Raw genomic sequence first — 17603 nt, forward strand, 5'->3', positions numbered from 1 at the left:
ATCTGCTACATCAGCTTCTGAGCTGCTATAACAACTCGTGTTCTGCCACATCAGGCTTTGTGTTGCCATGCCTGCTCTTGATCTACAACCACATGAGCCTCTGAATTGTTATGTCATCTTCTAGTCTATCATATCAATTTCTGAGTACATTTGTGATCTAGTTTCCAAACTCAAGTTGGCACCTGTAGTATCATCTTGAGTTCCAGAAGGAAAGCTAGCGTATTTTTAGAGATCACATAACAACCTATATCGGCCCACAATATTGTTTTTTATTAACGTGATCTTGTATCGATCACTATTATTTTTCTTTGTTAGCATGATCTTGTTAGAGTGATTTTAGAGTCATATAACAACTTGTATTAGTGAGTATTATTTTCACTTATTAGCATGATCATATATCAGCCTATATTACTTTTCTTGTATAGAGTCTGTATACGAGTATATATAACCCTTGAGATATACAGAATGTATTGGAATAGAGAAAGAAAATCAGTTTTCTCTCTCTTCTTCTGCAAATATTTTAACAATGCAGGTTCTGCTATACCACACCAAAAAAAAAAAAAAACTTAAAGACCAGAGTTCAAAGATACCTGCTGCTACCTCCACAGAAGAAAGGGGTGTCATAGCGAGAGAGAGAGAGAGCGAGGTGATCAAACAAACACTAAACTTGAGCAACAAAATGTTTGTGGTTTACAGTTTGCTTCAGCTTCCTATCAACGCGAGGGTTTTTTTTAAAAAATTATACTTAGGTGTACTTAGGAAATGCATGCAGTTAGGAATATGTATGTGTGTGCGTGTAATTACTACATTTGCAACTGTATTTCTGTCATTTGATTCAATGGATTGGTAGCCGCGGTACAATAAAGTTTCTTGCCTGTTTGTCTGTAAATGGAAATTATAACAGTAATTAGTTATATTATCAAAGCAGCATCAATTATGTCTTCACCAACCACCATCCTTCTTAGGACTTAAATCTATCATAAAGATATATTAAAATCTTTTCAGTTGTAGTAGCTTGTGCTATGACTAATTTAGCCGCAAGACAATACTGTAAAAGACCGCCGAGTATCAACTTAACGGACTTTGATCAACTCGCAGCAATCTAAACCGAAAAAAGGACACCTCCTGCAATTGAAGTTCACTTGTACCCAGTTGTAGGTATCTGAATGTACCCTTCAGCTTCCTAAAGTTGACACTTCTTGCATCAAAACATGAAATCCACTTACAACAACAGAATCAAGAGACGGGGGAAAAAAATTACACAATGCAACTGCTGTAAGTTACAATTTTCTTTAGAAGTATGATTGCAGAGGAATGGTGCGGGTTTTAAAGCAGCACAAAACCCAGAGATAGGTGATTACACAGTTTTTTCCCAGAAAAAAACTGCATGACAATAAGCACAAATTGTTAATTATAACAGATAATAAACAAGCAGTGGGGCGCATAAACTGGGCCAGCCGAGAGTGGACATTTTCTCCAAATCTGAAGGCATATGACACTCAAACAGCACCAAGGTTGTGTTACTCTAGATAAATATATTCCCCTTCAAGGCTGAGAAAAGGTAAGTGGGATCGACTTCCCTGGCCTGCCAAGCAGCCATATCAGAACATCCTGGTTCCATACTTCCATCTGCAGCTAAAGATAACAGTGCCGTCTTTATCAACCAGGGCAACCACAAACTCACATTGCATACACTATCTCCCCACTGCTGTCCACATCAAGCTCAGGATCAGAGTCAAGATCCTCCATGTCATCATCCATGTCGAGGCTGCCCGTCAAATATTGGTTGAGCCCATGAGTACCAGCTGCAGGGACGGTTGCCTCAGCTATAATCTGCATTATCTCATCTATGCTCTGCATGGGTTGGTCAGGCTCCTCGTACTGGTTGCTCATGGCGTTATCCATCAGATCAGCTGGAAGATTCCTCAAGAACCACTCATGGTTTCGTATCTCGGGGATTGTTATCCTCTGCAATTTTAGTAAATTAACAAGATCGTTTTCTACCAAAGTTCGTGAAGTCAAAAATCAACAAAAACAAAGTGATCACATTTCCACATAATTGACCTGCTTTGTGCCAGTGATTTTTGCAACTTATTTCATGTATTTTTAACAACAATGAAAAAAATTGAGTCCATAGGTAGGAATGCCACTAACAACTACTTGATGCATGTCATTCTCTGTAATGGAAATGACTGGAGCTCCACAATTCAGCGACTTTCATGTCATTCAAAAATCAACTACAAATGCAGATATTTATAATGCAAAAGAATTATGCACCCAAGAAACCAAATCTGCAGATTGTTATGTTGCCAAAAGGGTAAAGGATGGTGTTTGACAGTGGAATAATGCAAAAAATATAGTTAGGCAGCGATAAGAAGTCTAGGAAACCCATTAATCAATGACTGCACAAGGATGCACTCTGCAGCATCAGTCTTAATTTTTTGTCGTAATTTTATGTTTTTTCTTGGATTGCCCAATTCTTCCATGCTCTTTAATACAAACCCAAATCCCCCCAAGGGGGAGCCAGTGCAGTTTTCCCCTGCACAAGCCCATATAATCCAAGTCAAAAATCTCCATCACCATAGGGGCAACTACTATGTTGTCTTTAATATTTTACGTTTTAAAGATCTCACTGACTTTTCTAACCTTAAAAAAATAAGCTAGGGGTTTTTCGATCATAGTGCCACCACTGCTTGAATTGACACAGCAAGGGACATTTAAAATAAAAATGTCCATCAACTCAATTTCCAGCCACAGCCTACACAATAGCATATACAGTACTAGTTCAGATTTGCATGCTTTCACTGTCTGACAAGCTTGTCCTAATAGAACTAGGCATTTCCAAAAGGATGGAGTACTTACCATAACAGGATCGGAAACAAAAATCCTTGAAATTAAGCATCGGCACTCAGGAGATATGTGGACATATTCAGGAATCGAATACTGAACTCCTAATATACGCTGCAAGACGAATTCATCAGGTCAGCTGATATTTTGGATGGTTATATGACAAAGCGTGTAGGAATTACAACTATATCAGAAGAGTGATCCAAAAACATTAAAAAAAAAACTTATACCTGTATTGTCTTCCGGAAGTTTTTGGGATCTTCTGAGTCCTCAAATGGATATGCTCCCACTAACATTACATAGAGAGTCACTCCACAAGACCACACATCAGCAATCTGCAGTGTGTTAAAAATGCTCAATATTGTAAGAGGAAAACACAACCTTCTGAGATGAATTACTTTTACAGTTTAATCATACAAGCAATTATCCATCAACACCTTGAGGAGCTGGGCAAACAATTAAATATTATTTTTACATAACTACAACAAACCCCCTTGTAGAAAATAAAGAACAGAATCATGATGCTACAGCATAGAGGAATTCAAATAGCACCAAAGGTGGGTTGTAGACGCTACCATTACCTTTCAAAGAAAGCACAAAATGCAGTAAAACAGTTACTTTTAACAATATCTTAATTATATAGCATGTTACCACACCTAGGAACTTCATTTCAGTTGTTATAATAATTTTTCTATCTAATCAATGATTTACAGTATCCAATGGGGATAAAAATCTTTTTGACCCGTTTTACAAGAAAATATAAAGATTTTATAGCAGTTGTCTCAAAACGTCAAATATGGCATGACTAACATTGGCTTGTACTTGTTATGGAGGTTCTCCAGGTCAACTCTACATTACTGTCAGAGGGCAAAATGCCATCTCCTATTCCAGATTGGATCCGCTATTTCCATGCATGTGATCAACATCACCATCCACCCTTCCACTACCACCGAACAATCATCCACACGTATCTTATCAACCTCAACCACCACCTAGCCCCTGCCTACCAGTGACCCAATAAGTATCTTTCTATCCTATAGCAATCAAATGAGGTATTGAGTTCCTCCTAAGAAACATATTCCATTTCCTCACTTGTAGCTACTTCGTCATCTTCTGCTGGCCTGTGCCAGCTGGTACTGGCACCCAGCATGGGCCAGTACAGCACTTATTAATTACTTTTTTACAATATGGATTGGCTAAGAAGTGTACTAAGTTCTTTTTTTATCTTTGAAAAAAAAGGCAAGGCACAGCATGTGCGAGCACAATGCAAATCCATTAGCACAAGAACCGATATCCTCAGTTCCTTACTACTTATTATGCTAAAAGAACATTCAAGGGTTCCTCATTACTAGAATCCTTGCTATAAATAAACATGCTATCATGACCCCATGCACCTATCACAATTTCGTTTAATAATCCTTCATAATTCAACTAACTCAATGAGGCAAAGAATGGAATAGCTAGAATAGATAAGGAAAAGTATTGAAGTCTCTCATAAGAGTTAATCAACTACTTAATTAGACACTTGGGATGACTTGGCACATACATATGCAGTTGCAATTTACTTCAACTGCAAGAATCTAAATAATTCTGGACCTCTAGTTGAGTCCCACGTAAAGCTTTCTTAGCAGAATTTACACAGGGTACGATTATACTATTTTCACATTGTTGTAACTTAGACCCACAAGGTATCTAATCCTAACACAGTAAAGGAAATTTTTATGCCTGCCTCAAAAGCTTTCTCAAGTGAAACTTTTTCAGAGAGAACTCTAGGACATATTGAAGTTACATAAAAACAGTACTCCCATATTCTTAATGCCTGCAGTATTTTCTACTGCTGGATCTTGTTCCTCAGCTTATTTTACACTCAAGACAAAATGGCCTAAACTTTGAACTTAAAACCTCTTTGATGAAATTAAACTATTCTAATAGATTATTACAATTGCATTTGTCAGCATCAAACTGAGCTAATATGTCATGCATGCATCTTTACCCCATGAAGCATTTGAAGATAATGCACTCAAAACAATCTATAGTCCAATGCAAGCTTTGCACTTCCTCACATCCTTGGTTTTAGCATGAGGTCCCAATTTTCTTTCTTGGACAGCTTGGGAATATCAACACTATCATAATAATTCACAGTCACCATTGCAGTAACTAATTTGCTAGGATACCAAAATGACATAAGCATTCACGTGGCCATATAAAATGGAAAGAAAGGATAAAGAACAAGACGGTAGCATGATTTCCACCATAAAGGAGCACTTGTGGTCCATAGAGCAAAATTGTATTGAACACACATATACATACATACACACATACATATATGTATATATATGTATATATATGTATATATATGTATATATATTATAGGCAATAATTTGTATAAAAGTTCTTCTATCTAAGCATAAAGACCATCCTCAGATTGCAGTTTTGTAAGTATTAACCAGTAAGGAACCATAATTTTATTGGACAGCTAGATAGCTGCACTAAACTGATGGTTTATATAACAGGGACAGAGATATTTTCAGTATATGAGATAGAAGAAAGGAGGTAGGATAGCTTAAGAATCCAACTATGATAAGGCTGCTTCCTTTGTCAAAACGATCTATTAAACAAAGCCACCACTAAATAAAATTAAGTAAATGTCTTGGTCCACAATGACAAGCTAATTAAAGAAGAAAGTCTTTTGTGAAATTTGTCAGTCAGAAGATGCATGGCACATCAGACCTAAAAAGATAAAGTGGTTCTTCAACCTTCACATGCATAGGTTTTTGGAAATTGCAAAGAATTTACTGTAGAAAACAAAAAACAATGGTGATGATGATGACGACGACGACAATAAGCTCAAAAACATGCAATGTCACAATTTCTCCTCGAGGCCATCTGAAAATGTGTTCTTTGGATTGGCTACATCTAGTAGGAGGCATAGTTGAAAAATCAAAGTGAATTTGAAAGAAAGATTGGATTCTAGTTCAGCCAACGAGGGATAGAATTGGAGGGCAGATGCATTAGACAATCTCAGCAATGGCTCACTCTGATGTAGGCACATCCATCATCATTCAACATGCAGTAATGAAGTGATAAAAATCTAAAATTGCACCAGCATCGCCAGCAGAAGCAATAACAGATTAAATTCAATTGCATGCCTCTGATGAAATTATTGTAATTTGTGAATCAATAGGTCCAAATTTAATGAAATGGCAGAGATACTAAGCAGAATTACACAATTAAGGAACACACTATGAAAAACTAATTTACCTTGCCATCATACTCCTTCTTGAGTAGCACTTCAGGAGCAATGTATGCAGGAGTTCCAACAGTTGACTTTGGTTGTGAATGCAGAACTGATGACTGAGAATTAAATAAGTGAAGGTTATGCAGAGCTAAAAGTTCAGAGTGACAACATAAACAAAAGCATAAATATAATGATGTATGCAGCGGATTTCTATCAGAACCAAACTTCAAGCTAAAATTGGCATGTAATTATGTATGTGCAAGTCATAAGGTCATTGCTTGTGAATCAATGCAGAGACTAGACAATGAACTTTAAAAGATGACTATCAAGGTACAGCATAGGTCAGTAATCCATGTCCAGTGACCTGAGAACATGTACCTTTGAATACCCAAAATCACATATCTTCAGACGAGGAGCCATGCTTCCATCCAACAAGGTGTTCTCCAGTTTTAAATCACGGTGACATACTTGCTTGACAACAAGGAAACCCAAAAAAAAATCATATGTGATAATCTAGAAGAAACCAACAGAAATGGAAATAATTCACATTAAATACCATAGAGTGGCAGTAGCTAACTCCTGATATAAGCTGCTGGAAGAAAAAGCGGGCCTGCAAGGGAAAGCAAAATAAAAGACCAGATTAAGAAACAAGTCAGAAAAATGAAAGGAAAATCAAGTATCAGCTAAACTTAAACCTCATCCTCACTGAAGCGGCCAGCATTACATATGCGCTCAAAAAGCTCGCCACCAGAAGCATATTCCATAACAATAGCCAGATGAGTTGGAGTCAGAATAACCTAAAGAAGGATTTCAGCAGAGCAAGACTAAATGATTTTTCCCACTACTACTCCTATCCAGAAAAATGTGAATAAAACTTCAAACTTAAAAGAATACCTCTTTGAACCTAATAATATTAGGATGCCTCAAAGACCTATGGTTAATTATCTCTCGCTGAACATTTTCGTCTATCTGTAGAAAAAAAATATAATGCCATATTAGGATAGCACAAATGGTGCAGTTGTTCCACGACAGCAGGTCTTAACATTCATGTATTGAGTCTAAGATCATCAAGAATATATCATGCATGTGGACACCATTAGAAAAAGAATTCATCGACTGGACTCCAGACTGTTAGCAAATCAATGAGGCCCTTGGTTCATGCAGTCGTATGATGTCTCTTTCTGCTTAATCTATTAGTTCTGGTCTTCTGGGTGCCAAGAATGTGCAGGCTTTCTTATTTCATTAGAAAATTAAAAAATCAACACCAGTCACAGATTTTCAAGGTCTAGCATGAACTCTATTCAATTGATTAAGAAAAAATTTAGTAGCCAAAACCTCATGTCACAATTTATAGTTTTTGGTGCAAGGCACAGCAGGACATGGAATTTTTAGAAAAGAATGGAAAACTTCCAAACCAACAGCTGTTGCTTCGCAGTCCCAAAAAAATGCTTTTACCATGAAAAAGAAACAGGTTCTGTTAAATCATGTCAACTTCAACAGTTTTAGAACCATGCCAATAATACGTGGTAAGAACCCATTAATACATCTAATCATACAGGAGCAAGAATAGCAGTGAAGTAGACAAACCCATCCGTAGAATAAATTCTGACATTTAATGACAAAAGGTTAAATTCACACCATTGAAAAGTTTGTCACTCATTTGCAAGATTCATTAGTTTTCTCAGAACCTGGATATTACTTGTCTTTCCAAAGGATTTGTGGAATCTAAACAAAAAGTACTAAAACAAAATGATTAATAGTTTCAACAACAAATAAGTCTGCCTAAGTGGATGAGTCATTGCATATGATACTAGATCTTACCGTCCATTTTGCATCTAAATTGATCAAAGTCATATATGCTTCCTATTATGACTAATAAAGAATTAATCTGAAACCACCAGCACCTAGTTTTGGGTTTTTAAAGTAAGAAAGTAGCTTCTACTCGAGGGGAAATCAGAACATAGAGGCTGAAAAACAAAACGGAAAACTTCTTCCCCGCACCAATTGATCCGCACTTCCAAAGATGATTTTTTGTCGATAAAATATGCTTGCGATGACGAATTATGTCAACTTCAACAATATCAGAATCTCATACTATAGATAAACAGTAAAAACCCGTAAATGCAATCACACCGATCAACCATGTGACAAAAACGCAGCAAATCCCTCGAATCTTAGCTCTGAATAAATTCTCAAAATAAACATAAGTAAAAGACTTTAGCTGGTTACTGAAATTTCAACAAAATTTAACCTTTGTTATGCATGATTGGTAAAAATTCTCACAGAAAAAACACGCTGAATTTTTGAAGGAAATCCAAGAAAACAAAGGAAAGATAGCAAAACTAGTAGGGCCCAAAGTTAATAATGAAGCAAATACACCAAAACAGCATAAAAAATTCGAACTTTATGCAGAAAAAGCTAGCGAACGACGGAAAAACCACAAAATATATAAAGAAAAAAGTAAAAAGAGACGATGCAGCTCTTCAAACGGAATGCCCAACCGACCTTCTCGCCCCGCTCGATGTACTTCACCGCCACCAGCTCCTGGGTCAGCTTGTCCCTCATCAGCCTTGCGATCGCGAAGTTCCCGGACCCGATGTCCCTCACCAGCTCGTAGCGGTCGCTGTTGTGCATTATCGGCAGATCCATCCCTGGCCCGACCGTCAGCGTTGCCCGATCCATGATCCCCTTCTCCTGTCCCCTTTCTCACATCACCACCCCTCCTCCCCGGCCCTCAGATACCCTTCCAGCGGACCCACGCCCCCCCCCCCCCCTCCTTCCCCCCACGCCGATTGCCTGAGATCGTGGCGCCGCGCCGGCCGCTCGATCCGATCGGGCCTGTCGATCAGAAAGCTGAGGGTGGGTGGCCGATAGAGACTGCCCCTGAGCTCCGACCCCGTGACGCCCTTCTCTGTCCTCCCTCTTCTCCTCCTCCACCTCGCTCTCGGCCTCAGATCTCTCTCGCTTCCTCCCCCTTTTTATCGCCTTTTTCTAGGGCTAGTGTTTGGGAATGGGAGGAGCTTCGCTTCGGCGATTGCAGGAGCTCACGCGTGACCTCCTTTTACTTTCCCTCCGCGAACACCCCGAGAGTAAGAGAGGGGACAGGACGCCAAATGCGAAAGGGTATTATCCGGCCCTTCGCCGACGAAATAAATAAATATCTCAAAAAGGAGCGTCCCTCAATTACCAAACTGCCCTTCCATCTATTCATTCCCCCGCCCAATCATCACCACCGTGCGATCCACATCGTACGGAGGCGAAGAGGTGACTCGTATAGGAAATTGGTTTACTACGGTGAGCGGAGCGCAGTGCCAGTGCCGATCGCACGGCCATGATTTTTTTGTCCATTTTTAAATAGCGGTGCCGTTCGAGAGAACCCGGGAGGTGAGCTAAGCGGGTGGGAGCGGTGAGTCGAGTTTTACGTGCACCGGGGATGACGGAAGACGGTTACATGGTGCCGGCGTTCTCACGTGCAGAGTATTTTGGTCATTTTACTGGACTTTCTTCGTCCTTTTTTGGTTTTGACAAGAAAAAGGGAAGGTGCCTGCTAGTGCGTGGGGACGTAGCGAGCGGTTTCCCGAGCCCATTCCGAGGGTGGCTAATCTTGGAGTGCTCCAGATGACGAAAATGCCCTCCAACGTTGGACGGAATTTCGAGAAGCGAAGAACAGTTATCATTGGTGCGACAGACGGAAAGAGGTCCCGGCTGGGACCTCCACGTCAACCGGGTCACGTCCAATGGTCCGCAGTTGACGTGACGAGCACCGTGAATGGCGGCGGTTTCGCGAGCGCGCGTCTGAACGGTGATGAGAAAAGCGATGCTACAGCAACTCGGAAAAGTCACTCGACAAAGCTACTTATGCTCGTTTGGTTTGCCGGAAAAGGGGGTAAAAATATAATTTCCATATTTTATGGAAAAGTCTTTCTCATGAAAAACATGCTCATAAGCTAGGAATCACTTTATTTTTATTTTTTCTCAAAAAGACCCTTCAACGTTAAAGAAGCATTAAAGAGGCATTAAAGATCTAATTTTTATTAAGGGCATAATAGAAATTATACATAACTTTTTTAGGAAAGTGGATGGTCAACCAAACATAAGCATTTTGCAAATTTGTCGCTTTCCCATGGTCAACCAAACATGCCAAAAGTACTTTCTTAAGCATTCTCTTCCTACAAATTTGTTTTTCAGGAATCATATTTCTAGGAGGGAAAATGCTTCTCGCGAACCAAACGAGCCTTTAGGGAGATGAGGAGTTAGGCCCTGTTTGGGAGAGCTGTTAGTAGTAGAGCTTTTGGAAGTAGAGCTGTTGAAAGTAGAGCTGTTTGAAGCAGGGCATTTATAAAAAGCTGTTTGCTGTTTGGTAACTACATTTCTAAAGTGCTGTGGCACTTTAACATGTGTTTGGTAAACAAACTGAGAAAGTACCTTTGTGTGACAAAATGACCATAAAGGACATTACCGGTATTATATAATAGAGCATAATAAAATATAATATGTATTAATACATAAATATATGATATAGTATAATATTAATGTAATTTAATATAATATTAAATTATTAACATAATATATCAATGTATTATGATATAATATAATATAATATTATTTATATAGTATAATATAATAATAAATATATAAAATATTATAATTATTAGTTTAAATTAATTTTCATAATTTTAATGACCATTTATCTCTCTAATAAATAGAGAGAAAGGAAGAAGAAGATTGAGAGGGAAAGGGAGAAAGGAAGATGCGAGATAAGGGTTTTGGGGGAAAAAAGTGTAATTTAAATGGGAATATTTTGGTCCAAAAAACAGCTTTCCGACAAAGCTGAAAACAGCATTTTCGGAAAGCTCCAAATTGGAGCTTCTCCCCAAAAGCTGTTTTCAGCTTTCCGCAAAAGCTGAAATAGCTTTCCGAAAATTTTACCAAATACCCTTTTTTTATCTAAAAGTATTTTTGGAGGGCCAGAAAGTGTTTTTTTGGCACTCCAAAAGCTCTCCAAACAAAGCCTTAATCGGTTAAAAAGAAAAAGTTGCAGGTATTAATGAGAGGAGACCTTCAAATAGAACTCTTCTTAAGAGAAAATAACATCACATGGTGGTACACAAAAGGATTTAAGAGGTCCTATTGCTGGGTTGCAATTGGGAGTTCCTTTTTTAGGGCCACGCTTTTTCCCTCCTCCTTTTACCGATCGGATAGGTCACCTTAAAACAGTAAGCTTGTTCCGCTTGATGATGTAATAGGCAGGTGCATGACAGCGCTACAAGAGGTGAATAGAAAACATGACGACCTACATCATTTGTGGGTCCTTATTTTATCAGCCAATTAGTAGTTAAGGGCAATAATTTTAGAGGTTGTAATTGATGGCGTGCATGACCTGTATAGAATATAATTTCTCATAATATAGAGGGTGAGTTAGTTCCTAGTATTGATGTGGCATGCAGTGATTAGTGCTCCAATTATGGCAATACTTTGTTTTCTTGATAAAATCATATTTATTATACCAATTTAATAAAAATATATGTGTGAGTCAGAAAATAAAATATACAAAAAAAAAAATCGATGCAGCAATCCATAAAGCTGGTCTCATGTGTGAAAATACAATTTTTTTCTCTTCATGCAACCAATCTGCATAGCATGTTTTGGCCTAATATGTCATTTATTGATGCTAGGTTCGTATTTATTGGTACTAAAAAAAACCATGCTTGTATTAATCACTTCTTCAATATAATTTTAGAGTGAATTCTTACTAGGTTGTCACTATAAATATTCAAAAAGAGTATCAACTACTAACTACCAGCAATCTAGCTACCATTGAATTAAGCCCCTTGGAGAAGGACTCAAAGTTCGCATTTAAAGGAGAGTTAGGCAAGCAACAAACAGAACAATATAACTTTGAAACATTTATCTTCTTTGTTGCTAGTAGAGTCACCGCAACTCAATAGCCAAAAATAATTTATGTGCTATAATTTTGAAATAGATTCTTTTTGATAGGGATGTTCATATCAAAGACTGTGCATTAAATTGATAAAGAGCTCTTAGTATTTGGCCCAACTACCATGTGACATTGGATTTTATCCATGTATTGTGATCTATTTAACAACTCTTATATCAATTCCATCTCGGTATTTTGTTCCAGTAAACTTAGAGTGATATGAGATAGGTCTGCTCAGTTAAGTTGCCAACTTCTCTCACGTGGAGATGGAAGATCAGAGTAGTATTTTTTTTCAGGATCTTGGCAGGTTAGGAAACCAGCATCTGTGTATAGGAGGCACCGTTCCCTTTCTCCACACACATCCGGATCAGGAGCGGCCCAATGTATTTGACAAACTAAGGTCATTTTGTTTTTGAGGCCTTTTCTGTAATGAGCCGGCCTAAGGTGAACTCACAGGAGGCTATTTTTCTTTCCATTTGGTCTTTAAGGCCTTTCCTGCGGTCGGCCTTCTTTGGGCCGAAGCCTTAGGCGACCGCCTAAGTCACCTAAGGGTTGGGCTGACCCCACATAGAATTTCCTATTAATATCCTGCATGAAGAAGAGTGAGAAGAGAGAAGAGTAATATGATTGGTGAAATTGTTCTCCATTTTGGCTATAGGTTTAGGAGTGTTGCAGCTAACATCTATGCAGGGTAAGCACTTTAACCTTGATATTATTTGTGATTTTTCTTGATTACGAGAACAACGATCTTGTGTGCTATTATCATATTCTTCTTTCAAGCTTTTTTTTAATATTATTCTCTCTTTTTTTCAAAAGAGAGATACAACATATGCCAATTATGCATTTTTAAAAAAAAATTTATCGCTATGTTTTAGGATTCCAACAAAGTATGTCGTCTATTTTTTTTGTATTTATAGTAAAAATCATTGACCTATGTGCAGGCATAAAGGTTATTTTTTTTGTAAATATATTATGATTGTCATCTATTCTTTTTTTTTTTGAAAAATAGAAATTGAGTGAATCATCTTAATATATTTCAGATCATAAAGCAAGTATATTGATTATGCCTTGCATCACTTTCACCTTTTTCTTAAAATAGCAAATAATTTTGAAAAACACATACATGTTTGAAGTCAACTATTTTAATTTTAAAAAATTGAAAACAAATACTTCTTCTAGCCTTTGATAAAAAAAAAAAGGCAAAGCCAATAGTGATGGCAGTGACAACGATGATAATGATAAAGATCGGAAAATATATTTAGGTTGCTATTTATAAGAGGAATTACTTATAAGATCAATGCACTAGCTGATTGGCCATTTTCCTCCAAGTTTGTCATGGATCATATCATGCCCGCTATATTCATTTGTGTTGCTGGAAATTGGACCCGGGGGCAATCTTCGGTCGAGGAGAGAGAGTGGCGAGGGGTCACCACGGCGGGACGGCGACCGGTCGGCGGGACGGCGACTGGTCGGCGGGCGGCGCCCTCCTTCTGGGGCGGTCGGAGAGAGGGAGCAGCAAGTCCACACGGCGGGGCGGCAATCCGTCGGCGAGCGGCGTCCTCCGTCTAGGGTGCCTGCAAACAAGCCGGTGGCCGGGTCTTCCGGCGCCGGCCCTCCGACGCTCAAGTCAAGAGGGGGCAAATTATGTTGAAGAGGAGCCAAAGTGTTTTTAGAGTATCTAATTTTTCCAACCCTCCGCCTGAGAAGCCAAGGTTCCCTTTTATAGGCGGGGGTCGGTGTACCTGTGATGTAACGGGGCGAGGCCGTAGTACGGCTCGGCATGCTGTCCAGGTCGGCGCACGATCAGGCGAATTATTGCGTCGGTGTCGGAGGTATGGCCGAGATTAGAGACTTATCACAGTCGACTAGACTCTGCTGGGCTAATTTGCCGTGGAGAGCTGAGAATCCGTAGATGACAGGAGCCATGCGCATTAAATGTGGAGTAAGCCGGAGATCCGCATTAATTGTGGAGTAAGCCGGGGATCCGCATTAATTGTGGAGTAAGCCGAGGATCCGCATTAATTGTGGAGTAAGCCGGGGATCCGCATTAATTGTGGAGTGAACCGGAGGGTTACAGTAGCCATACGCAATAAATGCCGGAGGAGCGTCAGGGTATGGTCCTCGGCCGGACCTCAGGGAGGTATGACCGTAGTAGGTGGCTGACAAGAGTAGATTTTGAATATCAAGGTTTTCCCAGACCGGAGTCCTCGAGGTCGGCCGTCTTGAGGTCGGGCGTTCCGAGGTCGGACGCCGACTTCGGCTGTCCAGGGTCGGTGATTATGTGGCTTCTTAGGGGCATTTGAGTCATTTGGGGAAAAATCTTATTCCCCCAACACTACCCCCCGACTTCCGAGTTCGAGCGACTTGCGGGCTCGGACGTGGGAAGTAGAGTTTATCATTAAAGTTGGGGGGGCGAATCTTGTCCGCGCCCTTGCGCTTCTCGGAGTTTTTATGGCGAAACCTGCACCCTTTGGCGCCTCGAGGTTGCTTTATTCAGCGAGCTTATGATGAAGCTCGTATCATTACGCTTCTCGAAGCGGGGGTGGCGTCTCTTGGATCGCCAAGATCGCTTTGTGCGGCGGATCAATGATGGGGGTCCTCGAATTCGTCGAGGCGGTGCCTCGATCCCGTAATCGAGACCCCTCGCTCATCAATGAGTGTGCCGTTACGGGGTCCAAAACGGACACGCGGCCTGACCTAAGGTCGGACGCTTCCGATTTCGTGTTACTGGATCATAATTTCGGGGAGGTGGAGGCCACATCGGGGCTCCACGTGTCCCAGATCTTATTAAATGAGGGGAGCGGGGGTGTCGTCCGCTCGTTCTTCAAGGCGATTCGATTCTGTGGACCCATGATGAGGCCCCGGGATCCGATGGGACAGGGCTTCGATTTCGTACCCAATTTATTGATCCGGAGTGAATATGGTGCCTCGGCCTTCGAGGTCGACACATGGCGCGACCCGGTCGGGGGATGGGAACCGACCCTGTTGATCTCGGCTGTCAGGGGGGTCTATATAAACCCCTTGAGGTTGCCCTAAAGGTTTTATTTGGCTGCCTCTTATTTTTGTTGTCTTTCTCCCTTGCTTCCTTCTTCAACCGAACCTTGCCGTTGGTGCCCGGAGCGATTTTCGGCGATGTCCAGTAGGTTTTCACCCTGTTTTAACTAGGGTTTTCTTCCTTTCTTCCTCCCCTATCTTCAGTTCCCCTTTATTTTTCTGTAAAAATGGGTTTGGATCCCGAGGAGGTCGGGTCGAGTCTGTCAGAGGAGGAGCTGGAGTTGATCCGCTCCCGCTTCTTCTTCCAGCCCGGGTTTCGCCTTGAAACCGCAGGGCCGGAGGACAGGGTGACGCAGCCGCCCCTAGGTCGGATCGCGGTCTACCGCGAGACGCTCTGGGCTAGTCTGCGGTTTCCCGTTCACGAGTTCGTGAACAACCTGCTGGCCGAGTACCAGCTCGTCCCGGCGCAGTTGGCTCCGAACTCGTGGAGGACGATAATCGGGTTCTTGTCCCTGTGCCTCGGGCACGGGATCCCGATCTCAGTGGGTCTTTTCCGCCGGTGTTTTCTGTTGAAGAAGAACCCGGCGGACGCAGGGTGGCTATACTTTGCCTTTCGGGGCGGTATGTCACTCTTCCAGGGCGCCCCTTCCTCGATTCATGAGTGGAAGAGGAAGTTTTTCTTCCTGGCGTCCGAGGCGCCTTGGGGGTTCGACCCGAGGTGGGGACACCCTCGGTTGAAGGCCCTCAACAAGCTCTCCGAGCCGTCGGGGAGGGAGCTGAGGACCCTAGACTCTCTACGAGCCCTCGGGAGGGGCAACGACCTGACCGAGCTCCTGCGGGAGGGCGCCCTGGCGAGCATGGGTCTGAGCTCGGCAAGCCCCGAGGGTAAGGGTAGTTATATTACTTTCTTTCCTTGTCCTTTGTTTTCACTGCTACTGGTCTGACACTTAGTGAAATTTTCGTTCAGACATTCCTTTCATGCCGACCAGCAACACATCGCTTTTTTCCCGCCTGAGGAGGCGAGAGGCCGAGGCCGGCGGAGCTATGCCTCAGCCTCGGAAGAGGGCGAGGTCAGACGACGCCTCGACGTCGGCCGGGACGAGTGGCCCCGAGGCGGGGGCCTCCACAGCCGACCCGAGGCGGGCACGGGTCGTCAGCGACGTGGGCCCATCAGCCCCTCCTTGCCCTGCCCCCATTGCCCAGCGGGGGGAGCCGTCCACGATCCGGCAGCAGCGCCCGGGACCTGAGCCGACTCGAGGCCCCGAAGCGAGCGGCTCCGGGACCTCGGGCTCGGGCATGCCGGGCCCTTCCCGAGCTTCCCGGGAGGAGTCAGTCGAGCCGGACTCCCCTATTCCCGAGGGGAGCTCGGCCATTCATAACGCCGAGGTCGCACGCTCCGTGTTTCGGCGTGCGATGCTTCCAGCGGACCGGGCCGAGTTCCGAAACATTCCACTGGAGGTGGTCGTTGACAGTGCTTACTGCTACACCGCCCGGGTAAGCTCTTTTTCTCGATTTCCTTAAGGTCGTCAGCGAGTCCATATGTTTTCAACTCACGATTATTTTGTCTTTTTCTTTACAGCATATTCACGAGCTCGACGCCCTGGTGTTTATCGCCCAGGGTTGTCAGGAAGAGACCCGGCGGGTCAGCCGGGAGTTGGAACCGGCCAAGAAAAGAGTCGCCGAGCTGGAGGCGGCGTTGGCCGAGGCCGAGGCTCGGTGGGCGGCCACCGAGGCCGAGCGCCTCGCTATGGCGGAAGGGCTCGGGGAGGAGAAGGCCGCCCACGCCCTAACCAGGTCGGCCTTGCGCGGCACAGAGGCGCGCTTGGGGGAGGTCCAGGCCGAGGTCGCGGCCCTCAAGTATGAGGACGGGGTTTTCCGCCTCCGAATCGAGCAGCTTGAGGCCCGAGAGAGGAGGGCACTTGAGCGGGCTGATCATGCCGTGGAGCTCTTCAAAGGGTCGCAGGAGTTCCGCGACATGCTCGAGGAGGAGACGGTGGACGGGTTCCTCCGGGGCTTCGAGAACTTCCGGCTGCAGATGCGCCGGTACTGCCCCCAGTATGACCTTTCAACGGTCCGTCCGAGGATGGACTTGGGTTACGGGTCCGATATGCAAGACCTTCCTGCCATTTTGACGTCCGAGGCAGGATTGTACGAACAAGACCCTGCCGAGCCCTCGACGACGGCGGCCGAGACGGATGACGTCCCGGAGGCGACACCGGCGGCCGAGACGGACGACATCCCGGAGGCGGCACCCGAGGCCCCTGCCCCCGACCCTGAGCCTGTGCCGGCTGAGGTCATTACTGTGCCAGACGACCCCCCGGATGTCGCCCCCGCAGCTTGAGACTTGTATTTTTTCTTTTTCATTGTATCCGAGGTCGGCTCTTGAATGGCCGACTTCTAATTTCGTAATTGGCCCTCCGGCCCTTTGTCAATGAAAAAATACTTTCATCATTCTGTGCTCGTCTTTCCCTTTCTCGTCGTGAATAAGGCTAGAGCCTTAGCTAATCGCCTTTAACTTTGTATCTTGGTTTTCGGGCTGCTTAACGAAGTTGCCCTTTTTCCCAAGTTATATCTTGGCCTTCTCGG

The 17603-nt window shown here is 42.9% G+C and overlaps 1 protein-coding gene across 3 annotated transcripts; it reads right to left on the reverse strand.

Moving 5' to 3' along the window:
- Window positions 1-1236: 1236 nt before the first annotated feature.
- On the reverse strand, window positions 1237-9210 carry LOC103709149 (serine/threonine-protein kinase SAPK10-like). Of its 3 annotated transcripts, XR_003386113.2 has the most exons (10): window positions 8591-9210; window positions 6980-7054; window positions 6781-6882; window positions 6642-6695; window positions 6464-6556; window positions 6109-6201; window positions 3078-3182; window positions 2863-2961; window positions 2647-2758; window positions 2273-2539 (listed from the first exon to the last, which is right to left on the reverse strand). XR_003386113.2 is itself a non-coding variant. In XM_008794373.4 (9 exons), exons 1-9 carry the CDS (start codon window positions 8765-8767, stop codon window positions 1681-1683), a joined length of 1086 nt encoding a protein of 361 aa, XP_008792595.1. In that variant the 5' UTR covers window positions 8768-9208; the 3' UTR covers window positions 1237-1680. The 3 variants fall into 3 exon arrangements, 2 of the variants coding, with proteins under 2 accessions (XP_008792595.1, XP_026661241.1); XM_008794373.4 differs by lacking the exons at window positions 2273-2539; window positions 2647-2758 and adding an exon at window positions 1237-1968 and having other exon boundaries at window positions 8591-9208; XM_026805440.2 differs by having other exon boundaries at window positions 2273-2758.
- Window positions 9211-17603: the final 8393 nt, after the last annotated feature.

The sequence above is a fragment of the Phoenix dactylifera genome, chromosome 16, assembly GCF_009389715.1.
Source record: "Phoenix dactylifera cultivar Barhee BC4 chromosome 16, palm_55x_up_171113_PBpolish2nd_filt_p, whole genome shotgun sequence".
NCBI classification, from domain to species: domain Eukaryota; kingdom Viridiplantae; phylum Streptophyta; class Magnoliopsida; order Arecales; family Arecaceae; genus Phoenix; species Phoenix dactylifera.